This window comes from Globicephala melas, chromosome 2 (assembly GCF_963455315.2).
Source record: "Globicephala melas chromosome 2, mGloMel1.2, whole genome shotgun sequence".
Lineage (NCBI taxonomy): Eukaryota > Metazoa > Chordata > Mammalia > Artiodactyla > Delphinidae > Globicephala > Globicephala melas.
The window spans coordinates 98,148,618-98,167,438 of NC_083315.2; the positions used below are offsets into that span (position 1 = coordinate 98,148,618).

The 18,821-nt window shown below is 35.0% G+C and overlaps 1 protein-coding gene across 11 annotated transcripts in view; it reads left to right on the forward strand.

The window, feature by feature from the left end:
- The window catches only part of DPH6 (diphthamine biosynthesis 6), a 442,679-nt gene that overhangs the window by 173,848 nt on the left and 250,010 nt on the right, over positions 1-18,821 (forward strand). For 9 of the 11 annotated variants that reach the window (XR_009563051.1, XM_060294493.1, XM_060294494.1 and 6 more), the window contains one exon: positions 2,460-2,547. Coding sequence is in view for 9 of the 11 variants with exons in the window: in XM_060294493.1 (XP_060150476.1) it covers positions 2,460-2,547 (88 nt within the window). In the remaining 2 variants the exon portion in view is untranslated. Of the gene's footprint in view, positions 1-2,459; positions 2,548-3,730; positions 5,351-11,975; positions 12,812-18,821 lie in introns of those variants that run through there. The other 2 variants (XM_030844248.2, XM_060294501.1) reach the window with 2 other exon arrangements.

An 18,821-nucleotide genomic window follows, 5' to 3' on the forward strand; every position in this document is an offset into this window, starting at 1 on the left:
TGTGTTATGAAAGGTCTGTAAATGCATTACCAAAGCACATAAAGCAGAAAACTAGCACTGTCTGAAGATGTCAGGCAAGCCTTCACGGAAATGATGTTGGAAATGTCTTGTGAGGATAAGTGTGAGCCCACGGGGAATATCTGCGTGCAGTTGTCTTTGCAGAGGGGAAGTAGGAACCAAGACCGTGGCTGAGCCTCAAGAGAAAATTCAGTATTTTGAAGTGAGAGGGTTAGGGCCTGATCTCTTAACTTGAGAGAGAGCCTATAGTCAGGGAAGAGAGACTCAGACCTGACTCAGCTAGCTTGCCCTTTTGAAGTCATAACTAGGGATAAGCCTAACACAGCAGTGAAAGGGAGCATGGGATCCAGCTCTTGGCTACTGAGAAACCTCAGTTGTGTAAGAGGAAGGGGCTGCACTAATTACTGGTATTAATAGGGAAAGAGGAGGAGGGTAGCCAACTGGAAACCATTTTTGCTGTTGTAGAGTTTTTCTTAATTTTCTGGGTCTCTCTGAGGGTATTCCAGCAGATTCTGCTCTAGGTTTCAGAGAAATCCATGAAGCAGACAGAAACCAGAGACTCTTAAAAGTTGAGTTTCAGGTGAGTTTATGAAAGAAAAGCAGAGCAGTAGTGGCATTATTCTGTTTGAAGCTAAAAGCCATTTATTTGAATCTATTATCTGTCTCCCAGTTGATTCTGGCTTTGTATAACTGAAAGAAATGACGTTAGTCAATTAGAGATTATGGATTTAATAGAATCCATAAAAACCATATTCCTCTTCACTTAGTGTTCAGAATGTTATATATTTTCTCTGGATAACAATCTTGGTTCAGAATGCAGTAATTGTATCAATTAAGTGAGCTATTTGCTGTCAATCTTCTGTTTCTAGTGGGAATAACTGTCAAGAGAAAGGAGGGCCCGAAACCCTTTCCACTGACACATCACTGGTTCAGGTTAATCATGGTTTTGGTGTACCCATTGTCAAGGATATCAAGACCAAGCTGCCTACATCAGGCATTATTGAGGCTTAGGATCAGTTTCCAAAGCTGGGATTGGGAACATAGGGATTGAAATTTAATGTAAGAATGAGGTCATACACAGGAACTAGAATTTGAATCTATTGAGGAACCAAGATAGGACCAGAACACACAACTCAGGAGTAAATAGACAAGACGACTAGACTAGAGTTAACAAGGCAGAGAGACAGGTGGTAGAAAGCAAGAGGGTCTCCTCTTTTCTTTCTCTTTCTCCTCTTGCTCATTATACATTGAGGCATTTTTCGGTTAGGTAGTCTGTGAAGGCAGGTTATTACTTTCTTTCATGATCCCGATTATAATGTTTTTCTTTTAAAGTCATAGAAGCCTGTTTTAATGTAATTTTTTAAAGCACTAACAAGATACGTATTTGATACTAACGGTTCATGAATAGTAGTTGATTTTTTTTTTTTACCATCCAACTTTTTTCTCTATCTCTGATCTTTCAAGTGAAAAGTAAGCATATTTTGCTCATGAAAATTTAATATATTGGATCCTAGTCTTTTGAGATTTCTTCTATTGTCGCTAAATAACTTTGCATTATAGAAGTTAATTCAAAAATATTTTACATTAGTGGAAAAGAATCAAAATAAGAATTTATTTTGCTGAACAACAATGGTTAAAGTGCTAACAATGTACTAATATAAACATTGGAACTAGTTCCTAAGGCATTAAAGAGATATGAGAAATTTCTGCTTTTAGGATTTGAGTTAAAATACAAAAACACTATTGCTTTCTTAATAAACAACAATAAAAAATAATTAGTTATTAGAACTTCACACATAATCTTAGTTATTCATATGTGCTTTACAGGGTATCTTTGATAAAAGTTGAGTTAATTTACATGTATCCATATGGTGCCAGCAAGCAGTTCATACTATTTTACCTGAATGTGGTAATTGCTATGTCAGACAATCAATTTTAATAACAATGATATTGCAGTGTGAAGAGTTCATCTAGAGCTTAAAACCATCACCAGTACTGCCTTTGTGAAGGATAATTGAGATTTTGTGTGAAACACTGGATGAATTACCTCTTGAAAATGAAAAGAATAATGAAGATAAAGCACTACTGTTTAATGGTAGCCCATACCAACCAAATTTGTGAAAATGAAATTGAAGTTTCAAGTTGTAAAACTGTTCAGAGAGCTTTGAGTGAACCTGAAAGTTGAACTGTGTGTCCTCATAAAGATGAAAAGGTCTTTACTTATTTTTGAAAGTTTAATATTCTCAATCTTTTCCCCAATTAAATATTGGATTATTAAAAGTAGATGTTAATCATTAATTATGTAGTAAATATGTATACAATAGTATACTAGTGGAAATAAATGAGGATTTTTGGTCTTTTCTAGTCACTAGTAGGAGCAACTTGCCACAAAACAGATTTTGCATACTAGATAAATGTATTATAACATTTTTTTATTTCAGGGATTCATCAGAAGTAGTCACACATTCAGCTGATGCATTTGCACCTGTGGCTTACCTTCGCTTTTTAGAATTGCACTTGGAGGACAAGGCAAGTAAATCTAATTCACAGTGATTTAAAGAGAAAATTGAGATATGTGCATTGTCTCTATAGATGTAATTCTATAACAACAAATGAAAGGGTAAAAAAAGTGATTTTTTTCAAATCCTCAATCAGTAACTGAGAATTCTGCAGACGTTTATAGTTTTAAGAGCTGTATATTATGTAAAAGATATTACATTGCTGAAGAGTTTGCAGTTCATTTGCAAAGGGAATCATATATACATTAATCAAGGAGAAGACAGGACGGTGTATAACCAAATATTAAATCATCTAGAAAATTAAGAATTAGGTTATTGAGCATCAGCCTTAGGGGAAAGGTTTGAGGATAAATTGGATCTTCATTATACAAAGTTTAAGAGGAGAAGAAAAGGACAAATTAAACCTTTTCCAAAAATATACAGGGGGACAGTCGTACAAATGAAAGATGGAAAATGAAGCAAAAAGTGTGATAGTTTTATTTTAAATACATTGATTGTCAAAACACAGCAGAAGTCAATTTTAAAATGTTTTGTGGAATAGTTAAGGCCTAGATTAGACCCTGTGATTAAAAGCTCTGCTCCTTGAGGCATAAATGATTGGAAGAAGTCTGCATCTTTCGTGTTCTGTCATCAAGTGTCTTGAGGCACACCCACAGTCATATATATGATAGAGAATCTGAAGAACCAAGAGAATCAATGATTGGCAAAGGAAGGAGAAAAATGGGAACCCCAGTAATCTCTCAATCAGCAAGAATTTCCAAAAGTAGAGAATAATATTTGGTGCCATTTCTCTAGAAAAACTAGAAAAGACAAGGTTGAAAAGAGGTGATTGAATTGGGCTGAAAGATGACTATTGGTGACCTTTTACCAAAAAACTGGTAAACCTCAAGAGAATGAAGCTAAACTATCCAGACATCTTTCAGACCCACTGAAAGGAGCCTCTTCTAGGTCTCTGCTACTTTTGCTGCCATGGGCACACACAAAAAAATCAAAACCACCAAATTCTGGTTTAAATACATTAGCCATTGTATGTTCACCTCTACCTAAATAGCTCAGTATTCACACTGTTTTGGTATTGCTTTGGTCTTCTCTATCCATTTGCCCTCTTGCAGAAAAGAATATTACTTCTTTAAGGTACAGTACTCACTGACACTGAATAAATATGGTGCATTTCCTTTTTTTTTTTTCCTTAGGTGTCCCCAGTACCTGACAACTGCAGAACATCTAATTATATACATAACTCTTGAAAAGCATTTTTGTTACTAAGCTGGTATTTTTATATTTTAAAAATCACATAGCATTTTCTCAATTATTATGTCCCACTTTTTTCATTACATTTTTTTATTCTTAGAAATATTTATCTTTATCAGAAGTTGATAGAACCATTGATTAATTGGTTAACACATCCAATCCATGATCTCTGTGATTGGTACCTTATTTTTTCCCCTTTTACTTCATCTGAAATCCTCATTTCTGTAACATTTCTTTGCTTTCATCACACTGGTTTATTTTCCTCTTTCTTGTTCCTGCTTTCATTTCTGCCTATAGTATCCTAATGCAAAGGCAATTGAAAATGAGGATGAAAAGGTAGTCACTGTATTTAGCTAATCAAGTTTATTCTACCGGGCATCACCATTTTTGTTTTGAATATATTCATTGTTTCAACATTATTGGACAATCAAGAAGAATACCATTAACTCTTACTGGTTGTTTATAACTGATTAAAAAATGTAGTTTTTCGGTATTACCTATGCTGACTTCAGACTACTTTTAGAGTTTGCAGCCAAATTGAGTGGAATGTACAGAGAGTTCCCACACATGCACAGCCCCCCAGCTGTCAACATCCCGCACCGCAACAGTACATTTGTTACAATCAAGGAATTTACATGGACACATCAGTTATTACCCAAAGACCATAGTTACATGATGAGTCACTCTTGTTGTTGTATGTTCTGTGGGTTTGGACAAATGCATAATGACTTGTATCTACCATTATAGTATAATACAGAATAGCTCTGCCTATTCATCCTTACTTTTCCTCTAACCCCTGGTAACCTCTGATGTGTTTACTCTTGCCATAGTTTTGCCTTTTCCACAACATCATGTAGTTGGAATCATTTAGTATGTTGCCATCTCATATTGGCTTCTTTCACTTACTAATATGCATTTGGATTCCATTGTGTCTTTTCATGGTTTAACAGCTCATTTCTTTTTCTTTTTTTCTTAAGACATTTTTTTAGAGCAGTTTTCGGTTCACAGAAAAATTGGAGGGCAAGTACAGAAATTTCCCATTTACCCCCTGCACCCACATATGCATAGTCTTCCTCATTATCAACATCCCTCCCCAGAGGGGTATATTTGTTACGATTAATGAACCTACATTGCACATCGTAATCACTCAAAGTTCATAGTTTACATTACAGTTCACTCTTGGCTTTGTACATTCTATAGATTACATGTATCCATCATTATGGTATCATACAGAATATTTTCACTGCCCTAAAAATCCTTCGTGCTCCACCTTTCATCACTTAACTACCTCCAACCCCTGCAACCACTGATCTTTTTATTATCTCCATAGTTTTGCCTTTTCCAGAACATCATATAGTTAGAATAATATGGTATGTGCCATTTTTAGATTGGCTTCTTTGACTTAGTAATATGCATTTAAGGTTCCTGCATGTCTTTTCGTAAGTTTTTAAATGCTTAATAATATTCCATTGTCTGGACATACCATAATGTATTTATCCTTTCACCTACTGAAGGACATCTTGGTTGCTTGAAGTTCTGGCAATTGTGAATAAAGCTTTTGTAAAACATCCATGTGCAAGTTTTTGTGTGGACATAAGTTTTCAACTCTATTGGGTAAATACCAGGGAGCATGATTGCTGGATTATATGGTAAGAGTATATTTAATTTTACAAGAAACCACCAAACTGTCTTCCAAAGTGGCTGTACTATTTTGCATTCCCACCAGCAGTGAATGAGAGTTCCTCTTGCTCCACATCCTTGCCAGCTTTTGGTGCTGTCAGTGTTTTGGACTTTCATCATTCTAATAGGTGTGTAATGGTATCTCATTGCTGTTTTATTTTATTTTTTAAATATTTATTTATTTATTTGGCACTCAGGATCTTTGTTGCCGCCTGCGGGATCTTTTAGTTGCAGTGCTCAGGATCTTGAGTTGTAGCATGTGAGCTCTTAGTTGTGACATGTGGGATCTAGTTCCCTGACCAGGGATCAGACCCAGCCCCCTGTGTTGGGAGTGTGGAGTCTTAACCACTGGACCACCAGGGAAATCCCCTCATTGCTGTTTTAATTTGCATTTTCCTCATGACGTATGACATGGAACATCTTTTCATGTATTTATTTGCTATCTCTGTATCATATTTGGTGAGATGTCTATTTAGATCTTTTGCCAATTTTTTATTTGAACTCTCTGTTTTTTATTATTGAGTTTTTAACAGTTCTCTATATATTTTGGAAATAGTTCTTTATCAGCTATGTCTTTTGCAAATATTTTCTCCGAGTCTATGACTTGTCTACTCATTCTTTTTCCAGTGTCTTTCACAGAGCAGAAGTTTTTAATTTTAATGAAGCCCAGCTTATTAATTATTTTTTTCCTGGATCATGCCTTTGGTGTTGTATCTAAAAGTCATCACCAAACCCAAGGTCATCTAGTTTTTCTCCTATTTTATCTTCTAGGATTTTTATGGCTTTGCATTTTACAATTGGGTCTGTTATCCATTTTGACTTAATTTTTGTGAAGGGGTATTAGGTTTGAGTCTGCATTCATTTTTTTAATGTGTGCGTGTTTAATGGTTCTAGCACCATTTGTTGAAAAGACTATACTTTCTCCATTATATTGCCTTGCTCCTTTGTCTGTATTTGTGTGGACCTATTTTTGAGCTCTCTATTCTGTTCCATTGATTTGTTTGCCTATTCTCTTGCCAATACCGCAAAGTCTTAATTACTGTAGCTTTATAGTATGTCTTCAAGTCAGATAATGTCAGATTCTGACTTTGTTCTTCTCCTTCAATACTGTGGTGACTATTCTAGGTCTTTTACCTTTCCATATAAACATTAGAGTCAGTTTTTTGATATCCACAAAATAACTTGCTAAGATTTTGAATGGGACCACATTGAATCTATAGATCAAGTTGGAAAGAACTGACATCTTAACAATATTGAATCCTACTATCCAAGATCATGGAATATCTATTTATTACATTCTTCTTTGATTTCTTTCATCAGAGTTTTATGTATATATGTATATGTATATGTGCTTAAGACATCCTTTTTAATGTTCATCGTTCTAAATCAGTTAAATGTTGCCTCCTTTAGGACTTTTTTTTTTCTTTTTAATATCAGGCTTTGAGACGACATTCTTAGGGTGAATCAGGAAAGAAATAAGAGTTCCTTTCCCAGAAATTTTCTTACATCTCAATGGATTGGGTAAAGCATTGGCCAAGTCACCAGCTTTACTCCAGAGCCCATGCAGGTAGTAGAGAAGGGGATTCTATAGAGGGAAAACAAAGTATAATTAACAAAAGAAAGATGAATAAATGCTAGAGGGCAAAAATGATAGATACTCTTTCACATGTTTTATCAAATTCACATTGTTATCTTAAAGTCATATTAACAAATTAATTAACACTCTACCCCAAATAATAGTGAGACCTCAAATGTATACTTTGAATACCACTCTGAAAATCCGTCCGTATCTGTTCCCTAAATTCCTTTAGTTTCTACTCACTTTATAACACATTTGCAATCTAGCTTGACCTCAATTACTTTGATGTTGGTCTTTTCTGTCTTCATAATTGTTAATCATTTTTCCTGATAATATTGACTACCATCTCCTCAAAATTTTTTCCTATAAGGTGTATATGTCATTGTACTATTCTGACTTTCCTTCCAGTCTCTCAAGATTTCTTGTCTTCTTCAATAGCTTCTTTGCTTCTTACTTTCAACATATATATATATATATATATATATATATATATATATATATATATATATATATGCCTCAAGTTCTTTTTATGGCTCCATTTTCTTCTTTGTCAGTATTTTCTCTGACAAAGACTGTGTCTTCTCCCACAAGTTTACTTTTAACCTCTATGCAGATAATTCTCAAGCACTCTCTTTCTGGACTTTCTACTACTATCTTTTTTTTCCCCTTAACTCTACATCCTTATTTCTGACTGCCTGCTGGACATGACTGCCAATAAATATCAAGCTCATTATGTACAAACTTTGAAATCATTTTCCCCTCCAAGTGCACCTTTTCCTTGTTTGTTGTTATTTAACACAACTCTTTTCCCCCTAGTAACTCAGGCACAGAATAAAACAAATCATCTCTTCTTTACCATGGACATTCAATTGGTTATCTAATCCTTTATAAGTTAGTTTTAATGTCTTGTACACCAGCGGCCCCCAACCTTTTTGGCACCAAGGGCCATTTTCGTGGAAGACAATTTTTCCACAGTTGGGAGTGTGGGTGATGGTTCAGGCAGTAATGTGAGTGATGGGAAGCAGTGGGGAGAGGCAGATGAAGCTTCACTCACTCGCACACCGCTCACCTCCTACTGTGTGGCCCAGTTCCTAACAGGCCACGGACTGGTGCTGGTCCATGGCCCAGGGGTTGGGGACCCCTATTGTACGCTATTCCATCTCCGTGCCCATCTCTCTAGTTAAAGTTGTATCTTGCCCAAACTCTTGGACAAGATAGAACTTCTTTAAGTGGACTCCTTGCTTTTATTCTCCCCATATTCTACTTCATTGCCATATTAGATTTTTCTTTCTAGTTTTTGTTTCTATGCACAAAACTCCATAATGGCACTACATGGTTTTCTCAATAAGTAAGATGTTTAGCTATGACATGTTGCCATAACATCCTTTTTCAGTCTTTCTCCCAGGATTCCCCCACGTGTACCTTTGCTCTTGTAATACAGAACCATTGGAAAAGTCCCTTACCATGCCTTCTGCTTCTTTCCTCCCTTGCCTTTGCTTATTCTATCTGTCTTTTTTAACTGTTTACATCCTGTCCATGATGTATGACTGAATTCAAATACTCTTATACATTTAGCCACACCAGATGAACTGCCCTAATACTTTGTTTGTTCCTCTCTTGTGACCATTAATTTAAGCAGCTTATGTTATAGTTGTTTAAGGACTTATTATTTCTACTAGACTGTAAATGTCTTAAGGACTCTTCTTTTTTCATCTTCACACCCCCTACAACAGCAACTAGTTCTGCAATAAGAATTTTTTAATTTAACTGATTGTTATTTTCATACTTCATTTTTTTTCTTACAAAATTTTATAGACGTGCTTCCATTTCATGTTGCATACCATTTAATGAAAGTCACGTTCTTGTTTATTTTTCTTTTATTCTGTTAGAGAAAAATGCTCCAAGCAAACTGGAACATAAAATACAGCCTTTAGAGAGGTTGTTAGTGTAAAATTTATCACTAAGATTTGCACTTTATATATAATGACCCTTAAACTTTTCTATTGAATAATTAACCTATTTAAATGTTACCTTTAAGTTAAAATATTTATTTATGTGAGTGTAAAAATTATATCAACTAAACATGGGATCCCAAACAAAATAACTGAATAATGAAAAGCTCCAGGTTAAAAATGGGGAAATACATTAAAATTTCTTTTGGGGGCTCTGACTTTATTGCTTATGGCAAACTTGATGCTAAAATGAACCATACATACATCACTACTCTGACAGGCTTGAGAAAATGAAAAATACAAAGCTTTACATAAATCAGCCAACAGATCATATTAAAATGCATAATCTTTAGCAGAAGAATAAAGACTTTTAACAGTTCAGAAACTCTTCCTTCCTTATGTAGTTGTTTTAGATTTTTCAAACAGCTTTATGAGAAATAATATTTCAAATTAATTATTGGCAAAGCCATTGCATTCATTAAGAGACAAGGTTCATGGAAATTTAGCTCCAATTTTACTAACGTACCCTAGTATCACTTAGTACTTAATTTTGTTTTTTGGTGAAATAACCCATGGGACAATTATATATTTTATATAATTATAAAAGCTCATATTCGTACTAGTTGTAACTTTTAAAGACATCATAATTTCATGGACCATTCTTGGTCTTTCATTTTATTTTGCTTTTTTTCAGAAACCTCATCAAATATCTTGAAAAAATTTATAACATTAAATCATCTCTCTGCTTTTATTTTTCTCTTCAATCCAACAGATATCTGTGAGCACCTACTCTATTTAAAAAACTGTTAGGCCTACATGGAATTGACTATAATTATGGACAGAATACAGCATAATTCTAATTCTGATTTTAAATTGAAGTTATTATGAGTAATCATTATTCCCAGCATTATGATTACAATAACAGTTCACTAGCTTGGCTAATCTGAACTGAAGTTATGGCCATAATATATTGTTGATTCAAGGTGAAAAGTAATGTGTGGGATATGAACTTGTTTTTCTAAAATATAGTGGTGGAGACAAGGAGCTTATATATTTAATTATATTTGATTAAGGATAGTAAGATGTAAGCACATAATAACCAGACTGATCATATTGGTTTCTTTGGGGAAAGGGAGCATGAAGGGGAAAAACAGAGAGAAGCTTAATTCTTTATATATCTGTAATTGTGACTTCTTACAATGAGCATATATTTTTAAATTTTAAAATATTTGATTAAGAAAATGAGGCAAATGAGTTCATCAGTGCTAAATGAGTATTTAAATGTTATTCTACAGCGTTTTAGTAGTCTCGGTAGAAAGAGATGTACTAGAGCCCTTTAAAACTTTCCATATAACTTAAGTGAAAACAGTACCCACGATGTGGGTTGAAATCTAGTTGATCCTATAGTAAAGTCTAAGCAGTGAATCTTGGGGCAATAAGTAAATAAATAAAGACTAGAAGTATTTGGGTGGTTGGCCTTTTGATTATGTTGTGCATGGGAATTTACTCTCACAGCTCATAGACGCATGTATAAATTTGAAGATCCCTGCCATGGAGATATGCTGCCACAGTCTCTATACCACCTCAAAAATATTTCCTTACAGAGGGATGAAAGAAGGAGAAAGATAAAGGATGACTTTTATTCGTGAACATTTGGTTCAGCACAAATTTCCTACCACACCCCACCCTTTCCCCATCTTTTGCCCTCAAGCTAAAGAGCAGAAAACTGATCTGGTAGGAGGGAGCAAGGCATTCAGCAGGTTTTAAAACCTTATTCTATAAACCTTATTGATATAACTTGGGATTCAGGTAGATTTTGGCCTTAGGTACCGCTGTGCCATTGCTGCCATAAATGATCATTGGAGCAGATTAATAAATCAAGCGTCAGATTCACCCAAGTTTAGAGAGCTACTTAACTCATTTCTGTCCCTAATGCATAGATTTCAGTAGTACCAACAATTTATCAGTGTGTCAGGAAGTCATGAATCAAACTGGGCGGTAGAAGAGATTTTGAACCCAAATCTTGATAGATTTAATCAGTTTGGGGCAGGATCATAAAAATAACGAATCAGTTGATTTCCTTCTCTTCCTTCAAATTCTAATTGACTGACTTTTTTTCTTTAATATTTACTTAGTTGTTGTGTTCTCCCGTGTAGCTTTTTGTTCTTGGGGTTGTTTTAAAAAATAAAGTTTCTGATTGGTGTTTTCATAAAGTTTCACTTTGATGATTTCTCATAAAAGAGGTGTGGCATACCACTTATTCATTTAATATATTTATTTGGTGCTTACATTTATATGCCTGACACTGTTCATTCAGTGGGGATACAATAGCGAATTGAACAACCAAAAATCATTTCCTTCGTGGAGCTTTTATCCTATGGAATGAGACAGATAAACAAATCAAATATATAAAATAGAGGAGATGGGGGAAGTTGCCTCATTGCCCATAGAAATGAAGATTGTAATTTATGGAATAAACATGATCTGAGAATCTTAGGCTGCTCTGGTGACAGGTTTAAACCCAGATTTAGGGTAGCAAGACTGGTTCTTTTGGTCATATACCAGAGAGTGGTGGTGAGCTGTGAGTGGTTGGATTTGGGTAGGGAAAGGCTAAGAGTCTTGCCAGAAGCCTGTAGATACATCCAAAGGGTGATTCAGTGAATTAGAAGTCAAAAGAAAATATTCAGAATGAAGCATGGAGAGAAATAAAGAAAAATACACATTAGAGGTTGAGAAATAAAAATAGTGGAAAGGGGGCTTCCCTGGTGGCGCAGTGGTTGGGAGTCTGCCTGTCGATGCGGGGGACGCGGGTTCGTGCCCTGCTCCGGGGGGATCCCATGTGCCGCGGAGCGGCTGGGCCCGTGGGCCGTGGCGGCTGAGCCTGCGCGTCCGGAGCCTGTGCTCCGCGGCGGGGGAGGCCACAGCGGTGAGAGGCCCGCGTACGGCAAAAAAAAAAAAAAAAAAAAATAGTGGAAAGGTCTAAAATGTAAAGTGTCAGAGAGGAGAGGTATAATGGGTAAAGTGCACAAATTGAGAAGATAATGGTTCAGAACTTTCCAAAATTAATTAAACACACTAAGGTACAGATTCAAGAAGTCTTATGAACCGCAGATGGAATAAAGAGAGATTCATATTTAGGTGTGTGATAATAAAATTGCTGGAAACAAAAATCAAAGAAAAAAATTGAAAATAATCAAAATGCATTTTTTTAAAAGGCTACATTCAAAGAAGCAACTATTAGAATGAAACCTAACTTTTAAACAGAAAAAAAGGGAATCCAAAACAATGGAGTCATATTCTTGGTAGTGCTAAATGAAAATAACCATCATCCTAGAATCTGTAGCCAGCAAAAAATATCCTTCAAAAATTAAAGTGAAGGTACTTTCAGGATGATGGATATGCATTTGCCAGAACTCATTGGTAGAGCACTTATGGTTCATCCATTTCACTGTAATTTTTATCCTTAAGATATAAATATTTTAACTCTAGTTAAAAACATTTATGTTAAAACCTTAACATACTTTATTATGCTTTGGTGTGTCTGCTAGTAATAATTTTTCTAAGTTTTTGTTTAAAATTTCTTAACTTTATTTTTATTTTACTCCAACATTTTATTAAGGAAAATGGTAAACATACAGAAAAGTCTAAAGGAAGAAGAAATAAAGACCTTCCCAGTTAAAGAAAAACTGAGAGAGTTCTAGACTTGCCTTTCTTATGAGTATTGCTAAAGGGAGTTCTTCAAGTTGAAAAAAAAAAAAGACACTAGACAGCAACACTAAAGCATTTGAAAATGTAAAGCTCTCAAATAAAAGGTAAATATATAGATGTATACAGAGTTTTATAATATTGTAATGGTGGTGTTTAAATTATTTCTAATTCTGGCATAAAATATTATAAGTAAAATCATGAAAAGTAACTATAACTATAAAACTATGTTAGAGGATACAGAATATACAAAGATATAAGTTGTGACATTAATAACATAAGGTAAGAGAGAGGAAGTATAAAGGAGTAGAGTTTTATATGTGATTAATGTTAAGTTGTTATCAGTTTAAAGTAGATTGTTATAGATGTTTGATGCAGTCCCCATAGTAACCACAAAGAAAATTATAGAGAATGCACAAAATAGAGAAAGGAATCAAAGTGTGTCACTACAAAACAAAACAAAAAAATCAAAACACAAAAGACAACTGCAAAAGAGGAAAGGGTGACAAAATAACTAGAAGACTAGAAGACATAAACAATTAACAAGATGACAATAGTGAATCCTCTCTACCACTAACTGCCTTAAATATAAATAGATTAAACTCCAAATCAAATGACATTGGGGAGGGTGGAGATCAAGATGGTGGAGTAGGAGGATGTGGAGCTCACCATCTACAAAACACCAAAAATTACATCTACATGTGGAACAATTCTCATGGAAAACCAAATGACATAGAGTGGTTAAATGTATTGAAAACAACAACAACAACAATATGCCCTTTATAAGAGATACACTTTAAACCTAGGGTTATCCATAGGCTGAATGTGCAAGGATGAAACAAGGTATTCAATGAAAATAATAACTAAAATAGAGCAGAAGTGGCCATACTTATATCAGATAAATAGATTTTTAAGTCAAAAACTGTCAAAAGAGACAAAGAAGAACATTTTATAATGATAAAACAGCAGCTCACCAGGACGTTATAACAACTATAAATATATATACACCTAACAGCAGAGCACCCAAATATGTGAAGCAAACAGTGACAGAATTGAAATGAGAAATAGACAGTGACACAATGATGGTAGAGATTTCAGTCTCTCACTTTCAATAATGTAGAAATCAACCAGATTAAAGGTCTTGGCCTATACTGTAGGAAACAGAGGACTTGACCTATACTGTAGACTAATTGGACCTAATAGACATTAAAATAACACTCCACCCAACAACAATAAATTATACATTCTTCTCAAACATACAAGGAACATTCTCCAGGATAGATCACTTGTTAGGCCACAAAACACTTCTTAACAAATTTAAGAAGATTGAAATCATACCAAATATCTTTTCCAACCAGAATGGTATGAAACTTGAGATCAATAACAAAACTGGAAAATTCACAAATATGTTGAAATTAAACAATACACTCTTGAACAACCCATGGGTTAAAACATACACACACACACACACACACACACACTCAAGAGAAATTAGAAAATATCTTGCGACAAATGAGAGTGAAAACAGAACGTACCAAAAATTGTGAAATGCAACGAAAGCAGTACCAAGAGGGAAATGTATAGTGGTAAACACATACATTAAAAACAAAGACAGAGTGATGTTAGCATCATGGCCGGGTGAGACACCCCCTTTGTTGCTCCCCTTTAATCTGCAACCAGTAAAACATCCACAAGTCAGCAAAGGTGGTTCTGCCTAACACACCAGAACACTGCAGAATTTTCACACATCTGTACATTTAAAGGTGGGTGGACTCCAGCACATGGGGGAGGCAAAACCAAGGGAACAGCAGAGGCAATGCCTCTTATCCTGGATCCTCAGCCACTATAGCTGAACCTGCAGCCCTAGCGAACCCAGTAGCAACAGAGGAGTAGCACACACAACTCTGTCCCCCTGGCCACAGCAGTACTTGTGGCCACAGGTAATTGGGCAAAAGTGGTTCAGGGCCTGTGACCCCATCTCTCCAGCCGATACAACCATGACTTAGGCCTTCCTGCTCCCCACCTTCAACAGTGGCAGCCACAAACTCAGAAACTCAAGACACAGCAGAGGCACTGACAACCCCAGCAACCCCCATCTAACCCCCTCCCTCTGCAGCAGTGGAGTCTGTGACTCAGGAGATCCCCAACACAGGAGTAGCACCTGCCACCCCAGTGCCACAGATGCTGGCGCCAACAACAAGCAGTAACAAAGGGCACTAAGCTACACCGCTGAATGACGGAGGCAGTGGAGGGTGGAGAGTGACATCTCTAAAGTGCAACCAGAGGTGGCCCAAGTAAGGAAGACCAAAACTTGTGCTATAGCACTGCCTACCAAGGAAAGAAAGACCTGTAATATCCAACCTGTTAAATCCGTTATTGGAAAAAAAAAGCAAAAAAGCTTTATTTAAAGAAGAAAAGTATTCACTACTTAAAATGAGTAACAAATCATCAAGCATCATAAAGCATCACAGTAACACTGTATCACAAAAAGAAAATGACACTTCTCCAGAAACCAAAAGTAAAGTCATGGAATATTACAAGCTAACTGATAGAGAATGCAAAATAGCTGTCATGAAGAAACTCAATAAGCTATAAGAAAACTCAGAAAGGCAGTTCCATGAGTTTAGGAGTAAAATTAATGAACAGAAGAAATAGTTTACTGAAGAGATTGAAAGTCTAAAAAAGAACCAAAACGAAAGTCTGGAGCTGGAAAACTCAATAAACAAGATGAAGAATGCATTAGAAAGCATTAGAAGTAGAGCAGGCCATGCAAGTGAGAATTAGTGAGCTCAGTGGCAGAACTACAGAAATGATACAAGTAGAAGAGGAAAGACAATTAAGATCTTTTAAAAAGTGAGGAAGTTCTACAAAATCTATCTGACTCTTCTAGGTAGGGCACCATAAGGTCATAGGCATCCCAGAAGGAGAAGAGAGTTTTTGTTGTTGCTGTTTTTTAATAACTGAGAAATTCCCAAACCTGGAAAAGGAACTGGATATAAAAGTCCATGAAACTAAGAAAATACCTAGCTACCTCAACACAAAAAGACATTCTCTAAGATACAGTATATTAAAATTGTCAGAAGTCAATGAGAAAGAATTTTAAAGGCAGCCAGGGGAAAAAAGATGGTAACTTAAAAAGGAACCCTTGTAAGGTTAGCACATATGTCAGCAGAAACTCTACAGGCCAGGAGGGAGTGGAATGACATTCTCAAAATACTGAAAAATAAAAATTGGTCCACCAGGAATCCTCTATCTTGCAGTTTTAATTCAGATATGAAGAAGAAATAGTCTTTCTCAGACAAATAAAAGCTGAGGAAGTTCATCAACACTAGATCTGCCTTACAAGAAATGTTGGAAGAAGCTCTTCTACCAGAAACAAAAAGGCAAAAGTACACAAAACTTTGAGTAAAGTGATAGAGTCAGAAAATTGTGACTCTGTGTCAGAATAAGTTTTTAAACACTTTAATATAGCATAAAGGTTGAAGGGGGAAGCAAGCAGTAAAAATAACTATAGCTACTTAAATTTGGTAATAAATTCACAACATAAAAAGGGGTAATTTGAGACAAAAAAAAGCATAAGAACACTAAGACATATAAAGCAATTACTAACAGACCTAAAGGGAGAAATTGACATCACAATAATAGTATGGGATATTAACACCCCACATACATCAATGGATAGATCATCCAGAAAGAAAGTCAACAAGGAAACAATGGCCTTAAATGAAACATTAGGCTGGATAGATTTGATAGATTTGTACAGAACATTGGATCCAAATGCAGCAAAATACACATTCCTAAGTGCACATGGAACGTTCTCAAGAATAGACCATATGTTCGACATAAAACAAGTCTCAATACATTAAAGGCTGAAGTCATATCAAGCATCTTTTTTGGTCACAATGATATGAAACTGAAATCAACCACAAGAAGAGAGCTGGAATAATCACAACTATATGAAGACTAAACAATATACTACTGAACAACTATTGAGTCAATGAAGAAATCAAAGGAGAATTTTTTTAAAAAATCTGAAGACAAATGAAAATAAAAATACAACATGCTGCTTACATGGTATGCAGCAATAACAGTTGTAAGAGGGAAGTTTCTAGCAATACAAGCCTACCTCAAGAAACAAGAAAAATCTCAAATAAAACCATCTAATCTTACATCTAAAGGAAATAGAAAAAGAAGAACAAATGAAGCCCAAATTCAGTAGAAGGAAGGAAATAATAAAGATTAGAGTGGAAATAAATGAAATAGAGACTAAAAAGACAATAGAAAAGAGCAATGAAACTGAGCTTTTTCTTTGAAAAAATAAAAATAATTGACAACCTTTAGCTAGACTCACTAAGAAAAAAAGACAGGAGTCTCTGATAAATAAAATCAGAAAGGGGGGAAATAGCAATGGATACTCAGAAATACAAAGTAATAAAAGAGAATATTATGAACAGCTATATGTCAACAAATTGGACAACATAAAAGAAATGGACAAATTCTTGGAATCATATAACCTGCCAAGACTAAATCATGAAGAAATAGGAAATCTGAATAGTCTGATCACTAGTAAAGAGATTGAAATAGTAATCAAAAACCCCTCAGAAAACAAAAGTACAAGACCAGATAGCTTTACAGGTAAATTCTACCAAACATTCAAAGATGTAATACCTATCCTTCTCAAACTCTTCCATAAAGTTGAATAGGAGGGAATGCTTTCTAACACATCTTAAAAGACCAGCATTACTTTGATACCAAAACTAGGCAAGCACAACACAAAAAAAGAAAATTACAAGCCAGTATCTCTGCTGAATATAGATGCAAAAACCCTCAACTAGCAAACTGAATACACCAATACATTAAAAGGGTCATACACCATGAACAAATGTGATTTATCCGAGGAATGCAAGGATTTTTCAATATCCACAAGTCAATCAATGTGATATACTACATTAACAAATTGAAGAATAAAAACCATACGATCACCTCAATAGGTGCAGAAAAAGTATTTGACAAGATTCAACATCAATTTATATAAAAACTCTCAAGAAAATGGGCATAGAAGGACCCTACCTCAACATAATAAAGGCCATCTATGACAAATCCACAGCTAACATCATACTTAATGATGCAAAACTGCAAGCTGTCCCTCTAAGATCAAGAATAAAACAAGGATGCCCACTCTCACCACTCTTATTCAACATAGTATTGGAAGTCTTAGCTAGAGCAATTAGATGGGAAAAAGAAATGAAAGTCATCTAAATTGAAAAGGAAGAAGCAAAACTGTCACTATTTGTGGATAGCATGATCTTTATATATAGAAAATTCTATACCAAACAACTATTAGAAATAGTAACAGATACAGTAAAGCTGCAGGGTACAAATTAACGTGCAAAGTCCATTGTTTCTATATGCTAACAGTGAGCTAGCAGAAAGAGAAGTTATGAAAATCTCATTTAGATTGCAACAAAAAGAATAAAGTACATAGGAATAAATTTAATCAGGGAGGTGAAAGACCTGCACACTGCAAACTGTAAGACATTGTTGAAAGAAACTGAAGAAGACATAAAGAAATGGAACAATATTCCATGTTCTTTCATGGTGTGGAAGAATTAACTTCTTAAAATGTCTATATTACTTAAAATGGTATACAGATTCAGTGCAATCCCTAATCAAAATCCCAAGGACATTTTTCACAAAAACAGAACAAAAAAATTCTAAAAATTTGAATGGAAACCACAAAAGACTCTGAATAGCCAAAGCAATACTGAGAAAAAAGAACAAAGCTGAAGGTATCACATGCCCTGTCTTCAAACTATATTACAAAGTTGTAGTAATCAAAAACAGCACGGGATTGGCAGAAAAAAAACAGATATATAGATCAGTGGAACAGAATTGAGAACCCAGAAATAAAATCCACATGTATATGGACAATTAATTTATGACAAAGAAGCAAAGAACAATGTAGAAAGGATGTCCTTTTTAATAAATAGTGTTGGGAAAATTGGACAGAGCCACATGCAAAAAAATGAAAATAGAATATTATCTCACACCATACACAAAAATCAACTCAAAAATGTGTTAAAAACTTGAAGGTAAGACCTGAAAACATAAAACTCG